The sequence below is a fragment of the Corythoichthys intestinalis genome, chromosome 7, assembly GCF_030265065.1.
Source record: "Corythoichthys intestinalis isolate RoL2023-P3 chromosome 7, ASM3026506v1, whole genome shotgun sequence".
In the NCBI taxonomy this organism is placed as follows: Eukaryota; Metazoa; Chordata; class Actinopteri; order Syngnathiformes; family Syngnathidae; genus Corythoichthys; species Corythoichthys intestinalis.
The window spans coordinates 3,562,365-3,580,636 of record NC_080401.1 but is presented as its reverse complement, the minus strand read 5'-3'; the positions used below and the strand labels follow the sequence as shown (position 1 = coordinate 3,580,636).

At 41.6% G+C, this 18,272-nt stretch overlaps 1 protein-coding gene across 1 annotated transcript in view; it reads left to right on the top strand.

Moving 5' to 3' along the window:
• The window catches only part of zc3h3 (zinc finger CCCH-type containing 3), a 102,976-nt gene that overhangs the window by 7,025 nt on the left and 77,679 nt on the right, over positions 1 to 18,272 (top strand). Inside the window, exon 3 of the mRNA XM_057840988.1 lies at positions 3,669 to 3,847. Within this exon, the coding sequence (XP_057696971.1) occupies positions 3,669 to 3,847 (179 nt within the window). The remainder of the gene's footprint in view (positions 1 to 3,668; positions 3,848 to 18,272) is intronic.

Below are 18,272 nucleotides of genomic sequence, written 5' to 3'. Positions count from 1 at the left end.
AAAATGTAAAATTGTATGATTTAATGCTTAAGTTCAGAATTTTTGACATTAGTCGGTGGAGTTGATTTCATCAAATTCTGTGCAGTTTGTCAGTTTCCGGGGTTCCGTAATGGCTAAGGTAGCTCAACTTTATGGTGCCTGCTTAGCATGCCACCAGGAAAACAACATATGCACGCATGAGATCCACCGATGACCCACACAATCAATAGTGTTGGCTACGTTTTCAGGATAAAGTTGGTAAACGTTCCATTGCATTTCAATAATTGTAGTAGGAGCAGCAACATTTGTCATCCAGCAGCTCTGCAGGGAACATTTTGTCTTCTGTCATTTCCCTGCCCCGGCTTTGGAGAGCGTAAGCAAACCAGGAGGCGTGACAGCTAGCCGACATTCTAACCCGAACCGAGCAGCGTTTGCAGGTCTTATTCTCTCTTTTCGAAGCGCAAAATCACACAAAACTGCCCTGGATCATATCACACGGCGGCGGGGTTGTCAATTGTCTTCGCCAATCGGCAACCAGCCTGGCGGCGAGCAAGTGACAGCTTGTCGTTCCCTTGCTGCAGGCAGGAGAGCTCGTTTGCTGGGGAAGCAACTAGAGAATGACCACCGGTCAAACCGGCCGACGTCGGAGCAGCGCATAGCTGTCCGAGCCGAGGTCTAGTGCCGGTATTCCGCCAATTTTTTTTTTACCCTTTTAGTATTTTGCTCCCAAAGCGGTTGTGGCTATGAATAAGCCCTCTTTTACATTCAGTTGGACTCTCAATGTTATCCACAAGTGCTAAACAAACAAGTAACATTGTAATCATACATGTTCAACACAAATGTGGCGTAAATTAATGCTTAACTACACGGCGAAGACGTAAACCGTGAGAGAGCGGCGTGCAGTTGTTGTGTGTAGCTAACATGACAGGATGTGTCTGAGGAGAACTTTTTTTACATGTCCGTCCATGATCAAACGTAAATAAATATTCCTTTATTTAAAGAACGTTTTTAGTGTTTACTTTGTAATCACTGTATTCGCGGCCATTTTTAACACAAAGTTGCAATTTCAAAATTTGACACTGGGCACACGAAAAGGGCAGTAAGCTTAGTATACCGCTCTCCTGGCGGGCAAGCGAAGAGGACCGAGGGGGGTCTGTGACAAGCCGCCGGTCGTCGGCCGAGTGGCATTCTCTGTGGACAATGATCATTGTCAACCACAATATGCAAGCCACTTCTGTGTTAAAACGTGTGCCATGATCCCAGTATTCGACATAATACAAAACACTGTTTACTCACTTCCTCATAACTCCAATGGTCCCACAGTTGTCGGACTTGTTTTGGCCAATCTCGGGGTGGGGGTTTTTGAAACTCAAAAAGGCTCACACGCCTCTCCCTGGTGCCGTAAAAAAACAATGGAGCACATTTGGCTGGTGTGATGTGAAAAATAAACAAATTAATCTGTAAAATCAGCTGAATCCGCGGTCCATCTGCATGCTATAAAGCAATGCTGTACTGTCAGACGCTGACCCGGGTGACATCACAATTGCATTCTTCCTTAAAACAGGAGGTTATTCATGGCGCGGGATTCCAAAAATTGAATAAATAAAACGATCGCTTACATGCACATTCAAGCGATCGATTTCATTCAGGAGCATAAAATACCATGTGAAATATGAAATAAACGTGCTTTTTTCTGTCATAGGCACTTTAAATAATGGGATGATGGAATGGATGGATGAAGAATGATTAGTAGATTTGATTTTAGGTTGTTGTTTACATTTTAGATTAGTTTTATGTGAACTATGAAGTTGCTCAGATGAGGCTATAGACCCCACTCACCAACATCACACAATGACGTGTCGCTGTATCCGGCCACCATATTGTCCGTCATTGTTTATCCGTATTCTCAATGGTTTCAATTTGTTGGGCAATTTATAGTGCAATTCATGGAAGCCCCGGTGCTTTCAGACGCTGTAAACCCATTTGATGCGTTGCATAAAAGGCGTTATGTGGAAAAGCTTCAGTCTATCCATTCGCCAGATCCATATTTGATGCCTAAATCGATATTTTTCGACCCGCTGTCTTCGCCGTCTCTGCCTGACATCTGCTACCCTGATATCTACAAATATTTTGTCCACAGAAACTCAGCCTATTCTCACGAAACTTTGAAAAACTTTAAGGGCAGCACTCTAAGCAACATTACCCCGTGTGATCCTTTACTTTCAATTTTCTAAAATGGCGACAATCAATAAAAAAAAAGTTGACTGCGATGGCCAACGCTTCAAGGATAGGTGGATATTGGACTATTTCTTCAATACAATACGCAACAACTGTGTCTGCCTCATTTGCAAAGAGACAGTCGCTGTTTTCAAAGAGTTCGATGTGATGCGATATTACCAAACAAGACAGGCTGACATGTACGACAACATTACAAGGAAGATACGCAGCGAGAAATTATAGCAACTTGAAGCTAGTTTAATTTCACAGCAGCAGTATTTCGCAAGAGCCCGAGTGTCGAAAGAGAACGCCACAAAGGCGAGATTGTTGAAATTATGAATTAAAAAAAATAATAATAAAGCAAATGTGACACACAGAAGGGCTTGCTAAAAATGGTTTAAATATATATGTTTCTACGTAAATCAGCCAAGGTAGCCCCCCACTTTTTTACTACACCAAATCTGGCCCCCTTTGCAAAAAGTTTGGACACCCCTGTTTAACTGATGATCCGTAGACGAGGCCAGCTTCTTTCACTTGGTACCATTATTATTATTATTGTTCAAAAAATAATGATGGCGGAAGAAATAAACATCTTGAATTTGAAACTGTATGTTGTCGGCTATTAGCCTCGCAATGATCTAAATTGTGGTTGTCAGCCCAAAACCCTTTAAATATATATTAAATGCATCTTACCAGGTATAAAATGACTACTATATAGTCTGTGGTGATCGTTTGGTGCCCAGTTTTCTCTTCGAATTGCAGCAGTCCATCTCTTTCTCCTCTCCGGGTCTCTCGGAATACGGTAGAACTTCAAGTCTCTCCGTCTATCTTCTCTGTTACTGCAACCAACCGCCACACACGCCTTCACCATTTTGATTATTAATGTTAACGAGCAGAAAAACACACCATAATAGGAGGAATTTACGTAGCGGTAATGCGTAAACACGACGAACTGTCGGACAATATGGCGCGGAGGCGTGGTTGTGACATCATGTGAGTGGGGTCAATATAATGCCACACCTTGCCATATTGGACTGTGCCTAAATTATATCAAATGTCAAGTTGTCGGGTCAATGTAAAGGTCAATGTTATGCGCTGAACATTCGATTTAAAAAAAAAAAAAAAAAAAAAAAAAAGACATGTGGCATGAAATATTTAGTATACACTATAATTGGATCACGAAAATCAATAGGCCAAATATTTTTCACATTTCCCACTATAACTTCATGTCTCTTTGGAATTTCTGAATGAAATAGGTCCATCAATGGTTCTGTGAGCCTTGTAGAATGCAAACAAAATTTGCAAAAAAAAAAACAACCCATTTTTGTTTAGGTTCAACTATTCACATACTCATCCATGAATATTTTCCAAAGTCTTAGTTGAGATGGAATCATTAAACACATTTATTATAATTCGATGACTGTCTTTGAAAAACAATTGACATTGTGTACATTCTCTTGTCATTGATTAAGTCCAAATGGAAGCGGGTCAATTAAAGGAGGCCTAGCAACGACTGTGAAACACTCCCCAAGGGGCCGAATACACAGCTTCAATAGGGCTTCTATGGGAGCACGGAAGACGCCCACTAGGGAGCTTGTGTCTTTTGGGAGACACAAGTTAAGACGACTCTCTCCTACTTCATCGAGAGCAAGTAAGTAATCCACTCAGTCGTTCCCTCCTGACAACTTGATTGATAGTTTTCTGAGCGTGTATCCTTGTAACTCAAACTGTGATTTTTTTTTTCCCACCATAAATTGACGTTAAATGTCTTTTTATTTCAGTTCTTCTAAATTCTTTCACTTTTGTCATCGACCATTGTTATGGTAATTTTAGTTGTATGTAAGGCTACAGCATTGCTGTAATTAACCTAATTGAACTTGGTCCCTCATCAGACGCAAATTTATATAAAAATGATGTCAACTGTTTGTGCTACGTTTGTGGTGTATAAAGTTTTGTTTGAGCTACTTTTGTGTCGTTAGTAGGGATGGGAATCGAAATCCGATTCCAATTCGGAACCGGTTCCGAGTGTTTCGAGGCCTCGACATCACAATGAAAAAGCCTTAACGATCCCTTTAATGATTCCTAAAGACGCGTATTGCGTCGTGACGTTTCTTGTTGTCCAGACGCATCAAACTAGCATGGCGCCAAGAACCACTCGCTCCAAAGTTTGACTACACTTCACCAGGAAAGAGTGTGAAAATGAAAGGTTACGACGGGTAAGCACGAGCATTGCAGCCATAAACATAACAATGACAGCACGTAGGTTCAAACGCTCGAAAGTGTGTCTTCACTTCACGAGGAAAAATTACAACAAAGCGACTTGCAGTCATTGCAAGGTGGAGGTAACTGCATCGGGAGGGAATACGACTGCGCTGTCCTCACAGAGAGGCTAAAGCTCAGTTCTGGCTATACAGCTAGCTAAACTCCCAAATGACGATGTTGGTATAATTTGCTGACTTTATTCAACCATCACTTGAAGAGTGAAACTAAGAATAAAAATCAAACAAATCAATTTCGTCCCCAATAACAAACAGGTTTGCATCAACGTAAATCAGCGATGATTAGCTGCTAATAACAGTATGGTTAGCATTCGTTCGCTAGCATTAGCACATCGTTCAAACCACGACACAACTGGATTTAAGTGTCCGATCGCGAGGGAAACACAACAACAACAACAACACAAAAGATGATACATACAGGCGTTGCCTCTGTAGATATTAACATTAACAAAGAACGTAGGCTCGTAGAAGTGTTTCCCTCTCTCACTTCGCTCGCTCACTCGCTTGGATGCGGCATCTCTTCGGGTGCCCAAACTGCGGCCCGCGGCCCAAATACGGCCCGCCTCCACATTTGGTCCGGCCATTTTGAATTTTTTTTTTTTCTCAATCGTGTTATTTATTTCCTGGCCTTTTTCCTTGAAGAATTCAGAGAGGGTTATTTGGTTATTATCTATTTAATTAATAGTGTTTTTATTATTAATTATTATTATTATATTATTATTTTTATTTTATTTACTTTCATTCCGTGAAGAATCCAGAAAGGGTTATTTGATTGTGGCTTTCTGAAAAACAATAATTTTTTTACATTTATGCACTTCTGCAATCGTCACACATTTTCTGTTACAAACTGACCCCGGCCCCTCATCAGAGAAGGGAAAAGTTATGTGGCCCTCACAGGAAAAAGTTTGGGGACCCCTGCTTTAACACATATTGCCAAAGGCAGAACAACAACCTACAGTGCTGCTCGAAAGTTTGTGAACCCCACAGCGATGGTCAGATTTTTTGTAAAAAAATACTAAAATAACCTTATTAAATGTTAAGTTATACCCAAATCCACAATACTGACATTCCAAATAATGGACTGAAACAAAAGAAATAGTTATATTGTCATTCTTTATTTAACAAAAGTGGTTGATTTAAGAAAAACTCAGATATCATGTGTGCAAAAGTATGTGAACCCCTTCAGTTAATAGGATATTGCGCCTCCTTTTGCAGAGATTACCTCAACCAAACGGTTTCTGTAGTGACTAATCAGCCTCTCACATCTACTTTGGGGGATTTTTGCCCATTCTTCCTTGCAGAACGCAGTCAGTTGAGAGAGGTTTGATGGGCGTCTGGCATGAACTGCTCGCTTCAGGTCCCGCCACAGCATTTCAATGGGATTTAGGTCAGGACTTTGACTGGGCCAGTCCAGAACACGAATCTTCTTCTTTTTCAGCCATTCCTTGGTTGTATTGCTGGAATGCTTTGGATCATTATCATGTTGCATGATCCACCTTCTGCCAAGCTTTAACTTCAAAACAGATGGCGTCAGGTTATGTTCTAGGATTTGACAATATTCCTCAGAATTCATGATTCCCTGGACTATGTGGAGTTGTCCAGGTCCTGAGGATGAAAAGCAAGCCCAGATCTTGACATTCCCACCTCCATGCTTCACTGTTGGGAGAAGGTTCTTTTGGTGGTATGCAGTGTTGACTTTTCGCCAGACATGGCGGTTTTGGTTGTGACCAAACAGTTCAATTTTGCACCTACATCAGTTGATGAAAACTCTTTTTAATTTAGTCTCGACAACACAACTGTTAAAAAAACAAAAAAAAAAACTACTGAATTGATTGATTAGGAAATCAGGTTGAAATAATAGAAAATTCCAAAATGTTGAGGGGGTTCACAAACTTTTGAGCAGCACTGTATCTGCCAATATATACCAATATTTTTTATTTCTATTAGATAAATGTTTCAGTAAAATGTTACACATTCTTGTGTATTTGCCACTTATTGTCACAGTTAACATTGAGGCTTTGGGCCTCTTTTGATTTCGTTGTGAGTTTGTAAGGTTGTGAGTTCTGATTAAATCCTATCAATTCCCATCCCTAGTCGTTAGTGCTGTAAGAATTTGTCATCAGTTCCCCTATATAAGCAGCATTTCAGCAAGAAATGCTCCCATTCAGTCGAGCGGAGCGTTCATCACACATTTACAGATTTTGGAAGTCTGCACTAGAGTTGTTAAATAATGACTTTTTAACAGATATCCCGATATTGTCCAACTAAAAAAATCCGAGATCAAACCTTACCGATAAATGTGGTAGTGCACTTAACATATTATGGCTATTTGTATTGTGATGCCCCTCCGGATGCTTTAATAATGTAACATTGTTTTCCAAATAAAATAAACATTCTGTGAAAAATAAAAGACCAACATCAACTGAATTTATGGGAAAAGTGCCTATATTGTACCACTATGTTTATTGTTTAAATCAAAATACAGGTATTACCCGGGTTACGACGTACTCAATGTATGTGATTTCGACTTCAGAGTCTTATCCGCCATTTTGTCTTTAGTGTTTTTATTTTTATTTTTATTTTTTTGTGGCATAAACAGTACCCTAGGCTACGTTCATACTACAGGTCTTAATGCACGAATCTGATTTTTTCGTGTTTTTCCGACTCGAGTGAGGCATTAACTTGACGGTCTGAACGTGACAAGTCGCATAGAACGGGACCATTTCAAATCCGATCTGGGTCACTTTCGTATGTGGTCTAAATCCGATCTGGGCCACATTTTTCCAGACTGTCGCGGCGGTCTGTACTGTCCAGTCCCGCAAATCGGATTTAATGCAGCAATTACGTCATCAAATAGCGAGAGAGTTGTTACCGTAGCGATGCACCTGTGCGTTATTAGCGCCTAGCTTGCAGTGAACACGGCTTTTGAGGAAGGGCTGAGCTTGACAACAGTCATAAAAAATAAAAATGGGTTGAGGATAAGCCTGAGAATGCTCAGTTTTCTCTCTGTTCCAAGTGAGCAATATTTCAACATTGCCTCCACGGCCGAGAGTCGGGACAAACTGCCCGTATGTGTGTGTGACGTGCACGGACAGTGCGTGCATGCTATCGATCCATATAAACTTTGAATATAAGCCTAAACGGGGATTATTAATGTCTGTTATTTGTGTCCACCTTTTGATAAGCAAAATATGATATCCCTGGAATGACGGATGACGTCTGTCATTTGTTTTGATGGTTCTGCGCATGCGGGTCTTCTTGCTTAGCGCGTGTCGGACTGCGAATTAGTGCGCATGCGTAATAACTTGAACGGTCTCAATGGATAAAGGCAGTCTGAACGGGCACGCCAAAAAAACGGATATGACAAAAAATCGGATTCGTGCATTAAGACCTGTAGTATGAACGTAGCCTTATTGTACCTCACACTATCTTATTTTTTTACTTTATTATTATGACGTTTTCTGTCCTCACTAAACGCGAAGGTGTTCAGCTTAACAGACAAACAAACAAACAATTTTGCTTTTTGAAGCTTTTTACTTCCACCACATTTGACAATTTGTCAAGCTGGTACATATGTACACTTATGTTCAAAATGACACACATTTTAACAGTAAAACACATGACACAAAACAGTTGGTGTTCAAACGTCCGTCTAGTCCAGTACTTCTCAAATAGTGGGGGGGGCGCAGAGCGATGCCAGGGGGGGCGCATGTGATCTCGGGGAACATGTTTTTTTTTTTTTTTTTTTTTTTTGCCGTACTGGAATAAAGTGTACTTGCACATCCACTCAGTAGGTGGCAGTGGCGCTCTCATTTTCAGAGTGCGTGCAGTATTTTTGAACTAAGGAAGAGCACTCAGCACACACAGACAACGGATAATGAAGAGCAGTGTGCTACCGCTGTTTTCGAAAGCCGTTTTCCGACCGGACTCACTCACGCAGCGACCCACTGTCTTGTCGGTTCTCACGTCGCCGCCCGAGGAGTGCCATTTTCGGCTTGGGATCGTCACGACGACCGCCCTCACCTACGGTTCTACCTCGGCCGCCGTGAATGCGCTTTTTTCGTGCCGTTTGCCTTTTAGCTTTGACTTTTAGTACAGTGGGTGATGATGAAAGACTACTGTTTACTGTGTCTAAAAATAATTATAGCAGACAGCCAGAAGCCAAATCAATTAAGACGCCACTTAAAGACATTAGACCCCAATCTCATTGTTAAGCCGCTTGTTTTTTTCAGTGAAAACGTGCCGAATATTGCCAACAATCGTCCTGCTTTGTCAGTGTTACATCAGTAAACCAGTGAGCATTGTTAGCATGCTCATTGCAAAATAACTCCACACCATTGCAAAGGAGGTAAATACTGTGAGCAGCAAAAATAAAAACTGTCCTGTCCAAGGACACTTTTTTTTTTTTTTTCCCTTTTATTCAGTTTTGTTTTTTCGGTCAAATTTTTGGGCATATTGTCCTCATGAGTGAATGTTTCTAATCAATTTTAATTTGTTATTATTTACTGATTTTATTACATTTTATTTTTCTGTATCAAATGGTCAAAAATGTACCTTGAGTGTATTTTTTAGTTTGGATGTGAATTTAAAAAAAAAAAAAATTCAGGCAAATTGATGCACGTCAAGTCTTCTCTGTTACAAACAAAACAATGTTAATTAAGTTATACTTTATTATAAGTTGATCTATGTTACTTTTTTTCTTTATTAGAAAAAAGGACAATGTTAGGCAGATGCGTATTTATAACAGTAATTTTATAGACAAATGATACTATTTACAGTGGCGGCAGAGAGTTTGGGGGGGCGCGAAACATTTACGTCTTCTTTGGGGGGGGCGTGACAGAAAATAATTGAGAAGCACTGGTCTAGTCTGATCAATATGTAAATTTAGTCAATTAAATTAGCCCATTTTGCCTAACAAACGTCCGCTAGCTGAAATGCTATGAATGCTAACATATTTGCAATTCTCATAGCAAATCGCTTCCACGTAACTTGGCTGTAAACTTAATTACAAATGCATACACAAACATATCTTAGCTTGAACAACTTATGTGGGCCAAACCACAGCGCAGCTGTCCTTTATCCATATCAGACGATAGTCTGCTCCTCAGTCATAAGGCCACAGTCCAGCCAGACCCAATGCTGCCACCAGAGTTCAGTGTATCCTCCATCATTATACAAAATACAATACTTTTGGACTTTTGGGATAGTTATTTTGGGATACTTAAAGGGTTCATTCCGACTTGCGCAGAAATTCGGTTTACACCTCTAGCATAGGAACGGAACTCCTTCGTAACCAGGGGACAACCTGGAATGTAAACATCAGTTTTTTGGATCAAGTGCAAGTGCAAAGTGCCAATAAGGCTACATCTACACTAGGACGGATATTTATTTTTGCCTTGTAATTCAGACAATACTTTATACCTGTCTGCACTACGTTTAAGGTGCGTTTATAAACGCCACACTCCTGCAAGGGACGCCTGCGCAAAAAGGAGCAGCATCATGTGTGATGTCATCCTCCGCGTGGGTCACCTCCGAACTGGAAACTTATTTTTCGGCGATGTTCGATGTCTTCTCCAGACATATTCAAGTGTAAAATGTACAAGCTCTTTCAGTTGTAAAAAGAGGAGAGAGAAAAAGGAAAGACGCATCTGTACCATTCGCCTCCGTTGTTTACGATGCCGTAATGCCACGCAAAGAAATGGCGATGGCGCACCCTATGACGTCGTTTCTGTTGGCTCCGATTTTACACGGTTAGCCGGCAGCTGCACTAGACACAGATTAGCTGGCTCTAGCCTGTCTAATGACATATCCGGACAAGAGGTACATTAGTGTTGCCGACATGCCGTATAGTATAATAATTTAAGGCCATTGTCCGTCCTAGTGTAGACGTAGCCTAAGGCACTTATTCTGTTCTCAATATGTGTGTGGGTACACGAATGGACACGTGTCAGTGTTACAGTGGGGAGAACAAGTATTTGATACACTGCCGATTTTGCTCGTTTTCCCACTTGCAAAGCATGTACAGGTCTAATTTGTATCATAAGTTCTCTTCAACTGTGAGGGACGGAATCTAATACAAAAAAATCACGTTGTATGATTTTTAAATATTAATTTGCATTTAATTGCATGAAATAAGTATTTGATACATCACAAAAATTGAACTTAATATTTGGTACAGAAACCTTCGTTTGCTATTACAGATACCAAACGTTTCCTGTAGTCCTTGACAAGATTTGCACACACTGCAGCAGGGATTTTGGTCCACTCCTCCATTCAGATCTTCTCCAGAGCCTTCAGATTTTGGGGCTGCTGCCGGGCAACTCGGACTTTCAGCTCCCTCCATAGATTTTCTATCGGGTTCAGATCTGGTGACTGGCTAGGCCTCTCCAGGACCTTAAGATGCTTCTTACGGAGCCACTCTTTAGTTGCCTTGGCTGTGTGCTTTGGGTCGTTGTCATGCTGGAAGACCCAGCCACGACCCATCTTCAGGGCTCTCACTGAAGGAAGGAGGTTGTTAGCCAAGATCTGGCGATACATAGCCCCATCCGTCCTCCCCTCAATACGGTGCAGTCGTCCTGTACCCTTGGCAGAGAAGCAGCCCCAAAAAATGGTGTTTCCTCCTCCATGTTTCACGGTTGGGATGGTGTTCTTGGGGTTGTACTCATCCTTCTTTTTCCTCCAAACACGATGAGCCGAGTTTAGACCAAAAAGTTCAATTTTGGTCTCATCCGACCACATGACCTTCTCCCATTGCTCCTCTGGATCATCCAGATGGTCAGTGGCAAACTTCAGACGTGTCTGGACATGCACTGGCTTCAGCAGCGGGACCTTGCGTGCGCTGTAGGATTTTAATCCATGACGGCATAAAGTGTTTCCGATGGTTTTCTTCGAGACTGTGGTTCCAGCTCTCTTCAGGTCATTGACCAGGTCCTGCTGTGTAGTTCTGGGCTGATCCCTCACCTTCCTCATGATCAGTGATGCCCCACGAGGTGAGATCTTGCATGGAGCCCCAGAACGAGGCAGATTGACCGTCAACTTGAACTTCTTCGATTTTCTAATAATCGCTCCAACAGTTGTTACCTTCTCACCAAGCTGCTTGCTTATTTTCCTGTAGCCCATCCCAGCCTTGTGCAGGTCTATTATTTTAGCCCTGATGTCCTTACACAGCTCTTTGGTCTTGGCCATTGTAGAGAGGTTGGAGTTTGTTTGTTTGTTGTTTGTTTGAGCATGTGAACGGGTGTCTTTTATACAGGTAAAAAGTTCAAACAGGTGCAGTTACTTCCGGTAATGAGTGGAGAACAGGAGGGGTTCTTAAAAAAGAACTAAGAGCCAAAATATTTACTAGTTGGTAATGTATCAAATACTTATTTCATGCAGTTAAATACAAATTTATTATTTAAAAATTATACAATGTGATTTTCTGGATTTTTGTATTAGATTCCGTCCCTCACAGTTGAAAAGAACTTATGATACAAATTACAGACCTCTACATGGCTTGCAAGTGGGAAAACTAGCAAAATCGGCAGTGTATCAAATACTTGTTCTCCCCACTGTATATGAAATACATACACAGATATAGGAAAGTATACACCACATGTGAATTTGAAAAGCAGCTGGTAGTACAGCTTGCTAGCAATGAAATAATGTAACCACATTTTACCTCAAATGCAAACAAAACGAAATATACACATCTCCAATTCCCTCCACCACGTTACAGATGATGATATCAGCAGAAAGGGCTGGGACACTTCAAAACTGACTACACCTAGCGCCAGCAGGGGGCGTCAAAATACCAGAAACACAGGCAGGCAATAAGTGGTCACGAAAGCACTGCCATATGCATATTGGCCCAAAACGGATATTGAAAAACCGATGTCGATATTATCCGATATCATTTTAAAATGCTTTTATGCCTAGCGCTTGGGGTTAGGATATTATTGGCGACCGGATTATATTTGACTACTCTATTTTGCACACATAAGGCATAATCAGGCAGCCCGTTCGTTTTGGAGAAAATTTTAAACTTTTAAGTGTGTCATATTTTGTGAAAATACAGTAAAGCCCGGTCACGTACACCTGATCACTGTTTAAATTCCTGGATTTAAACGGGCAGCACTTGTATGTGAAAGCAAATTCCCGGGTGGACTGACATGGATATGACGTGGACATTTACAGAATCGCGTCTTAGTTACTTACTTACTTTTCCGGGAAGCGGTGTGTGTGAAAGAAGGCGTTAAATTCCTGGGTCACAGCACGATGGCTGATGATGTAAACATCATGGCGTCACTTCCTCTTTCTTCGCAGTAAGACGAAAGGCAGGACACAAACATTGCACTTATCAACATAGCAAGCCGGAATTGGGTAAACTGAAAACATAACAAAATTAAATGGCTGCTGGATCATAGAGCCGAGGAAGCGAGTCCATCGTCCATCTTAGGAAATGTTTGGTTTATTTTGTTGCCGATGTTAGGGTCGGCAACTGCGGAAACAAGGCCAGGGTTTATTAAATACAAACAAAAATACACAAGATCGCGGAAAAGGGGGTAAAACACAATGAGTCGGTGACAGTAGGTTGACGGGGATCAATAATAATAACCTAAGCGGTAGATAGAGAGCCGATACGACAACAAAACAAATACACTCGAATACAACCCCAGCGTAGGGGATTTCAAAACAAGGGTGGCGGACGAGCAAGCTAGCAAATGCACGAAATTTGAGTGTACAACGTGTCGAATGGCGCCTAGCAAGGTAATATCTCCCATCCTTTCTCATGGATCGCCTGGGCTTAAATACAGTCATGATGATCTCGAATTGGCTGCAGTTACGGCATCGGGAACGCTCCCACAACCGGCTCTGTAACAAAACACGATCCAACAGAATGTGACAGCCGATGCCGACCAAAACTGACGTAATGCTCAGCAGCCCTTCCCGCACAGAGAGCGCCAGTGGGCAACACGGGACAAGTCTGTGAAAGTGTCCAACCAGCGTCATTCTCAGGATATATTTTCATGCGTGAAAGCAACGACACGGGCAAATCCCGTGTCACCTTACACAGGAATTTACCGGGATATGTGTGTGAAAGGGGCTTAAGGACCAAGGAACCTTACAGATTTTTTGTCACTTGGTTGTGTCGTGTGTGCATATCAGGAATGTTTCTTACAATAGGAGGGCTGATTCCTGAATGCATTTCAGACTACAGTGTCAAAAAAGCTGCAAATTCAAATGGCAATTGCACTGGATGAGAAATTCAAATTTTCATTTTTGGACTGCAATACTTTAACAGTGTACTTTAAATTTACACATTTAAATATGTAAGAGGGAGCACAACGGGTGTGCACATTTTCCACTTTGATCACTTGCCAAGTCATCATTCTTACTTACCTCATTCATTAGAGCAAAAATAATTTTTGTTAACCTCTTCTTTTCATTTGTCATTGTTGTCAGTGTGGCTGTTTAGTCCCCTTGGTTTCCTTTCCCCCAAAAGTAGGTGACCGTAATACCATATAACTTTTTTTTTTAAATAATACATTTAATAATATCTTCTTTTCTTTCATAATCAAGTTATGGATGAAAATTGGTGAAAAAAACATTGCTTCAGTAGATTATATATGTCATATATTCAAAGAACTTCAATAAAAACAATTGTTAAGCGTAGGACACCTTAAAGCTATTACATCTTCCTCCAGTAGAGGGCAGCAGTTCTTGTGTTATTTTGCTAGAACCCTTAGGAGAGGTTACCACCACTAAAAGGAGGAGGTTAATTGATTGCCCACTTCAGCTATGATGGCGAGCTAGTGCAGATAGCAGATAATTTGCAGACGCGAAGGCAGGCAGTGTCACTGCTATCATGCCTTGGCACTGCTCTTCCACTAGTAGATAAAAAGGAGCTAATGCATAATTATCATTTTGCAAATTGGATTGTTTTAACGAACTGAAGAATATAGGCTTAACCTAATTGAAAGCAATCATTGTTTTTACAGTCCCATCCCCCATGCGCTTGCCCCTCCAGCCCTTCGGTCAATCTGCGTGTACCCTACACGGCTCATGCCCGTCTTGGCATAATTTTCCAGTCAATGGAGTCAAAAGACATTAAAAAAGCCATCACTATTAACATTAAGCTTTATTTGTCCCAATGGCTCTGTGTCTGCGTCTTATCGGTGTTCTTTCAGATTTTTTTTTTTTTTTTAATCCAACTTTATCCATCCTGACAAACCTGCCTTCATTCTCCTTCCTACTGTTCATTGAATCTTCCTACTTTTTTTGTCACGTGTTGAACCTCATTAGCCTGCACTGGGAAAACATGCATCTCTAATTAAAGATAGGGGATTCCGATTTCAAGACAGCGAAAAGGTGGCGCTGGGGTGAGTGAAGAGGAAGATGGAGTAAGGAAAGAAAGCAGCTTGTTGCTGTCTGTGTCTTTGATAAGAACGGCTAATAAAGAGCAAATTGAATTACTAATGATGGGAAGCTGAGTCCCTATAGATGGGCCTATTAAAAACAACCTTATGACCACTCACACATGCGTGGCAGTACACTTCTCTCCGGAATGGCTGCTGTTGGCTTTTCTTGCTTATTGGAGAGGTATTTTCCTGAGATGCTCTGTTATCTATTTAATTTAGGTATATAAGTATACATCAAGTGTACAGTACATATCCTCATGTCAGCAGTTAAAGTTGTCAGAAGTCAAGGTGTGTCTGCACTCTTAAACCTGCTAGGCAGAGCCGTGCAAACCGAGATTATCTACTAAAGCGCATGAAAAGTGCTGAGCGGCGCAGCATAAGACCCTTGTGACTGATTGGAGTAGGGGCATTAAATACTGGAATCCAGTGTCTTTCACTTTTGACAATCTTTCCTGATGGTCAGTCAGTATTTACTCTAAATAGCTTCCCCCTTCAGGATTTCCAATGCCTTAGGGTGCTTTCACACTAGCACTGTTTGACGCTACATGCAGGGCATCCTTGGAAGTGGAAGTACAGTGCGCACCCTATTCAAAATCATCAATGGCAAGATGAGAGACGATTAAGCATGGCCAAATGTTGTTCTGTGCTTTGATACACAGAATCAGGTCCTAATGAGGTGGTTGTGTTTTGCATGCTGTTCCTGAACAGACCGTGTAAGTGTGAGAGTGGCCGAGACAGGCGGGGCCTCTAGGGGCGGCCGTTTCGTTAGTCTCGCTCTCCTGGAAGTGGTGACAATTTGACAGTCCAAAAAGTCACAAAAGTGAGAGCGATCGCACGCCTGTGTCACTTAGGCTAGGTTTGTACTGCAGGTCTTAATGCACGAATCCGATTTTTTCGTGTTTTTCAGACTCGAGTGGGGCATTAACTTGACGGTCTGAATGGGACATGTCGCACAGAAGTGGACCATTTCAAATTCGATCCGGGTCAATTTTGTATGCGGTTTAAATCCGATCTGGGCCACATTTTTCCAGGATGTCGCGGCGGTCTGAACTATCGAGTCTCCCAAATCGGAATTAATGGAGCAATTACGTCATCAAAGAGCGAGAGAGATGTCGCGCTACGGTAGCGGTGCAGCTGTGCATTAGCGCCTAGCTTGCCTTGAACACGGCTTTTGGGGAAGGGCCGGGCTTGACAACAGTCAAAAAAAAATAAAAATTAGTTGAGGATAAGCCTGAGAATGATCGGTTTTCTCTCTGCTCTATATGAGCAATATTTCAAGAATGCCAACACGGCCGAGAGTCGGGACAAACTGCCTGTATGTGTGTGTGACATGCACGGACAGTGTGTGCATGTTTTCGATCCACAGAAACTTTGAATATAAACCTAAACGTGGATTATTTATGTCTGTTATTTGTGTCCTTTTTTTGGAAATCAAAATATGATCGCCCTGGGATGACGGATGACCGAATGTGTAGTCATTTGTTTTGATGCTTCTGCGCATGCGGGTCTTCTTGCTCAGCGCGTGTCGGAATGCGAATTAGTGCGCATGCGTAATACTTGAACGGTCTCAATGGACAAAGGTAGTCTGAACGGACACGCCAAAATAACAGATGTGAAAAAAAATCAGATTTGTGCACTAATACCTGCGGTATGGACCTAACCTTAGGGTACCACGCGGTTCCCTTCCGTGGTTTAATTTCCCCCATGCAGTTTTTCTATACTCCAGTTCGCTCGGCATAGATTCGGGTGTGATCGACCCTGCCGCTGGCCGAGCGGCGACTTAAATGCTACATTACGTGCAGCGTCACAGCACCATGCTGAAGAAGGAGGTATTTCCTCTATTTGTCCAACCAATGAGTGCGGTTTTCTCTCGGAAAGTTCGGCTGGCATAGTGTGAATGCTGAACCTTTTAAGCAAGTCATTTGCAAGTGTTGTTGTGAGGTAGCTCTCCAACACTGCTGGCCAAAAGTATTGGCATCCCTGCAATTCTGTCAGATAATGCTCAATTTCTCCCAGAAAATGATTGCAATTACAAATGCTTTTGTAGTAATATCTTCATCCATTTTGCTTGTAATGAAAAAAAACCACAAAAGAAAATGAAAAAAATCTTTTAAATCATTATCATTTTACACAAAACTCCATAAATGGGCTGGACAAAAGTATTGGCAGGTGTTGTACTCCCATGTCGAGATGATGGCGGATTCGGTATTGCCAAATTGTCTTTTTTGTGTGATTTTGATGAGTAATATTACTCCAACTCCACTGTTGTTTTGGATGGAGAAATTCTAAAATGGAAGTTGCGAGCAGACATAAGGAAGTAAAGCGGAAGTACCTTGGAAACTTAACTCAATATTTCCCTAAGTTTGCTATTGAGGTTACCTTTAAATTTGTCAAACTAGTTCAACAAGTCTATGTTAATGAGCTAAATGTTATTTCTGGAAGGTCCTCTGCTCTTGAACATAATCTTGGATCTAATAAGACTTTGAAGGGCCTTGAAGGATACAGTGCATATTGTATCCCTCTGCGTATTCTGTGTGTGTGTGGAAAACCTACGCCATCATCTGCGCACTGGTGTCAGCTTCTAGCAGATGCCCAGTTCTCCTGGTTGTGATCAGTTTTATCAGCTGCCAGCTTTTACTGGGCCCAAAGGGACCAATTAAGTCTAGACAGCTGCAAGTAGAACGTCACCATGAAATGAAGGGTCGTGGTGCTTGAGAATGGTGCATAAAGGAAGGGCAATTAGTTATATGCACATGAATAAAATTGACACAAGGCTAATAGACAGCAGAATTTTGACCATACTTCTGATACTTTAATCTTTGTCCAGAAGAGGAAGCTATTGCAGTAGTTGTTGAAGAATAGTACAGGATAGAAAGTTACAATATTTCTAAACATGTTCATTTGTATTTCTTCCTTTTTAAAGTCCCAGCTGGGCTTGAACATGATCACGGATGAATAGTAGAAACTCTCTTGCCCCGTGCCCCTACCAAATTAGCACCATAACCAACCATAGGGGTTGATGGTCCTTCATCATGCTGTCATCCCCCTATCTCCTTCCTAACCTTTAGCCTTTTAGCCCTCACTTTCACCTCAGCAAATGTGGTGCCATATTAAGACCCCCGGGCAACTTGTCATTGAGCCTACCATGACATGTGACCAGAGGGAAGTTCTGTAGTTATTCCAACAAACCCTAGTATATAATATCCATTACATCATTAGTACATATTCACACAGGCACTTTCGTGCTCAAAACTTTCAAATGATGTTGCTTTGATTTAGTACCCTGGTCTCCGTGGAACAGTCCACCTGTCCAGAATGCTTATTTGATGGCTTTGATGCGAATTTCTTACATATACAGAACTCAGCGGGATTTGAGATTTATGGGAAATGGTACGAG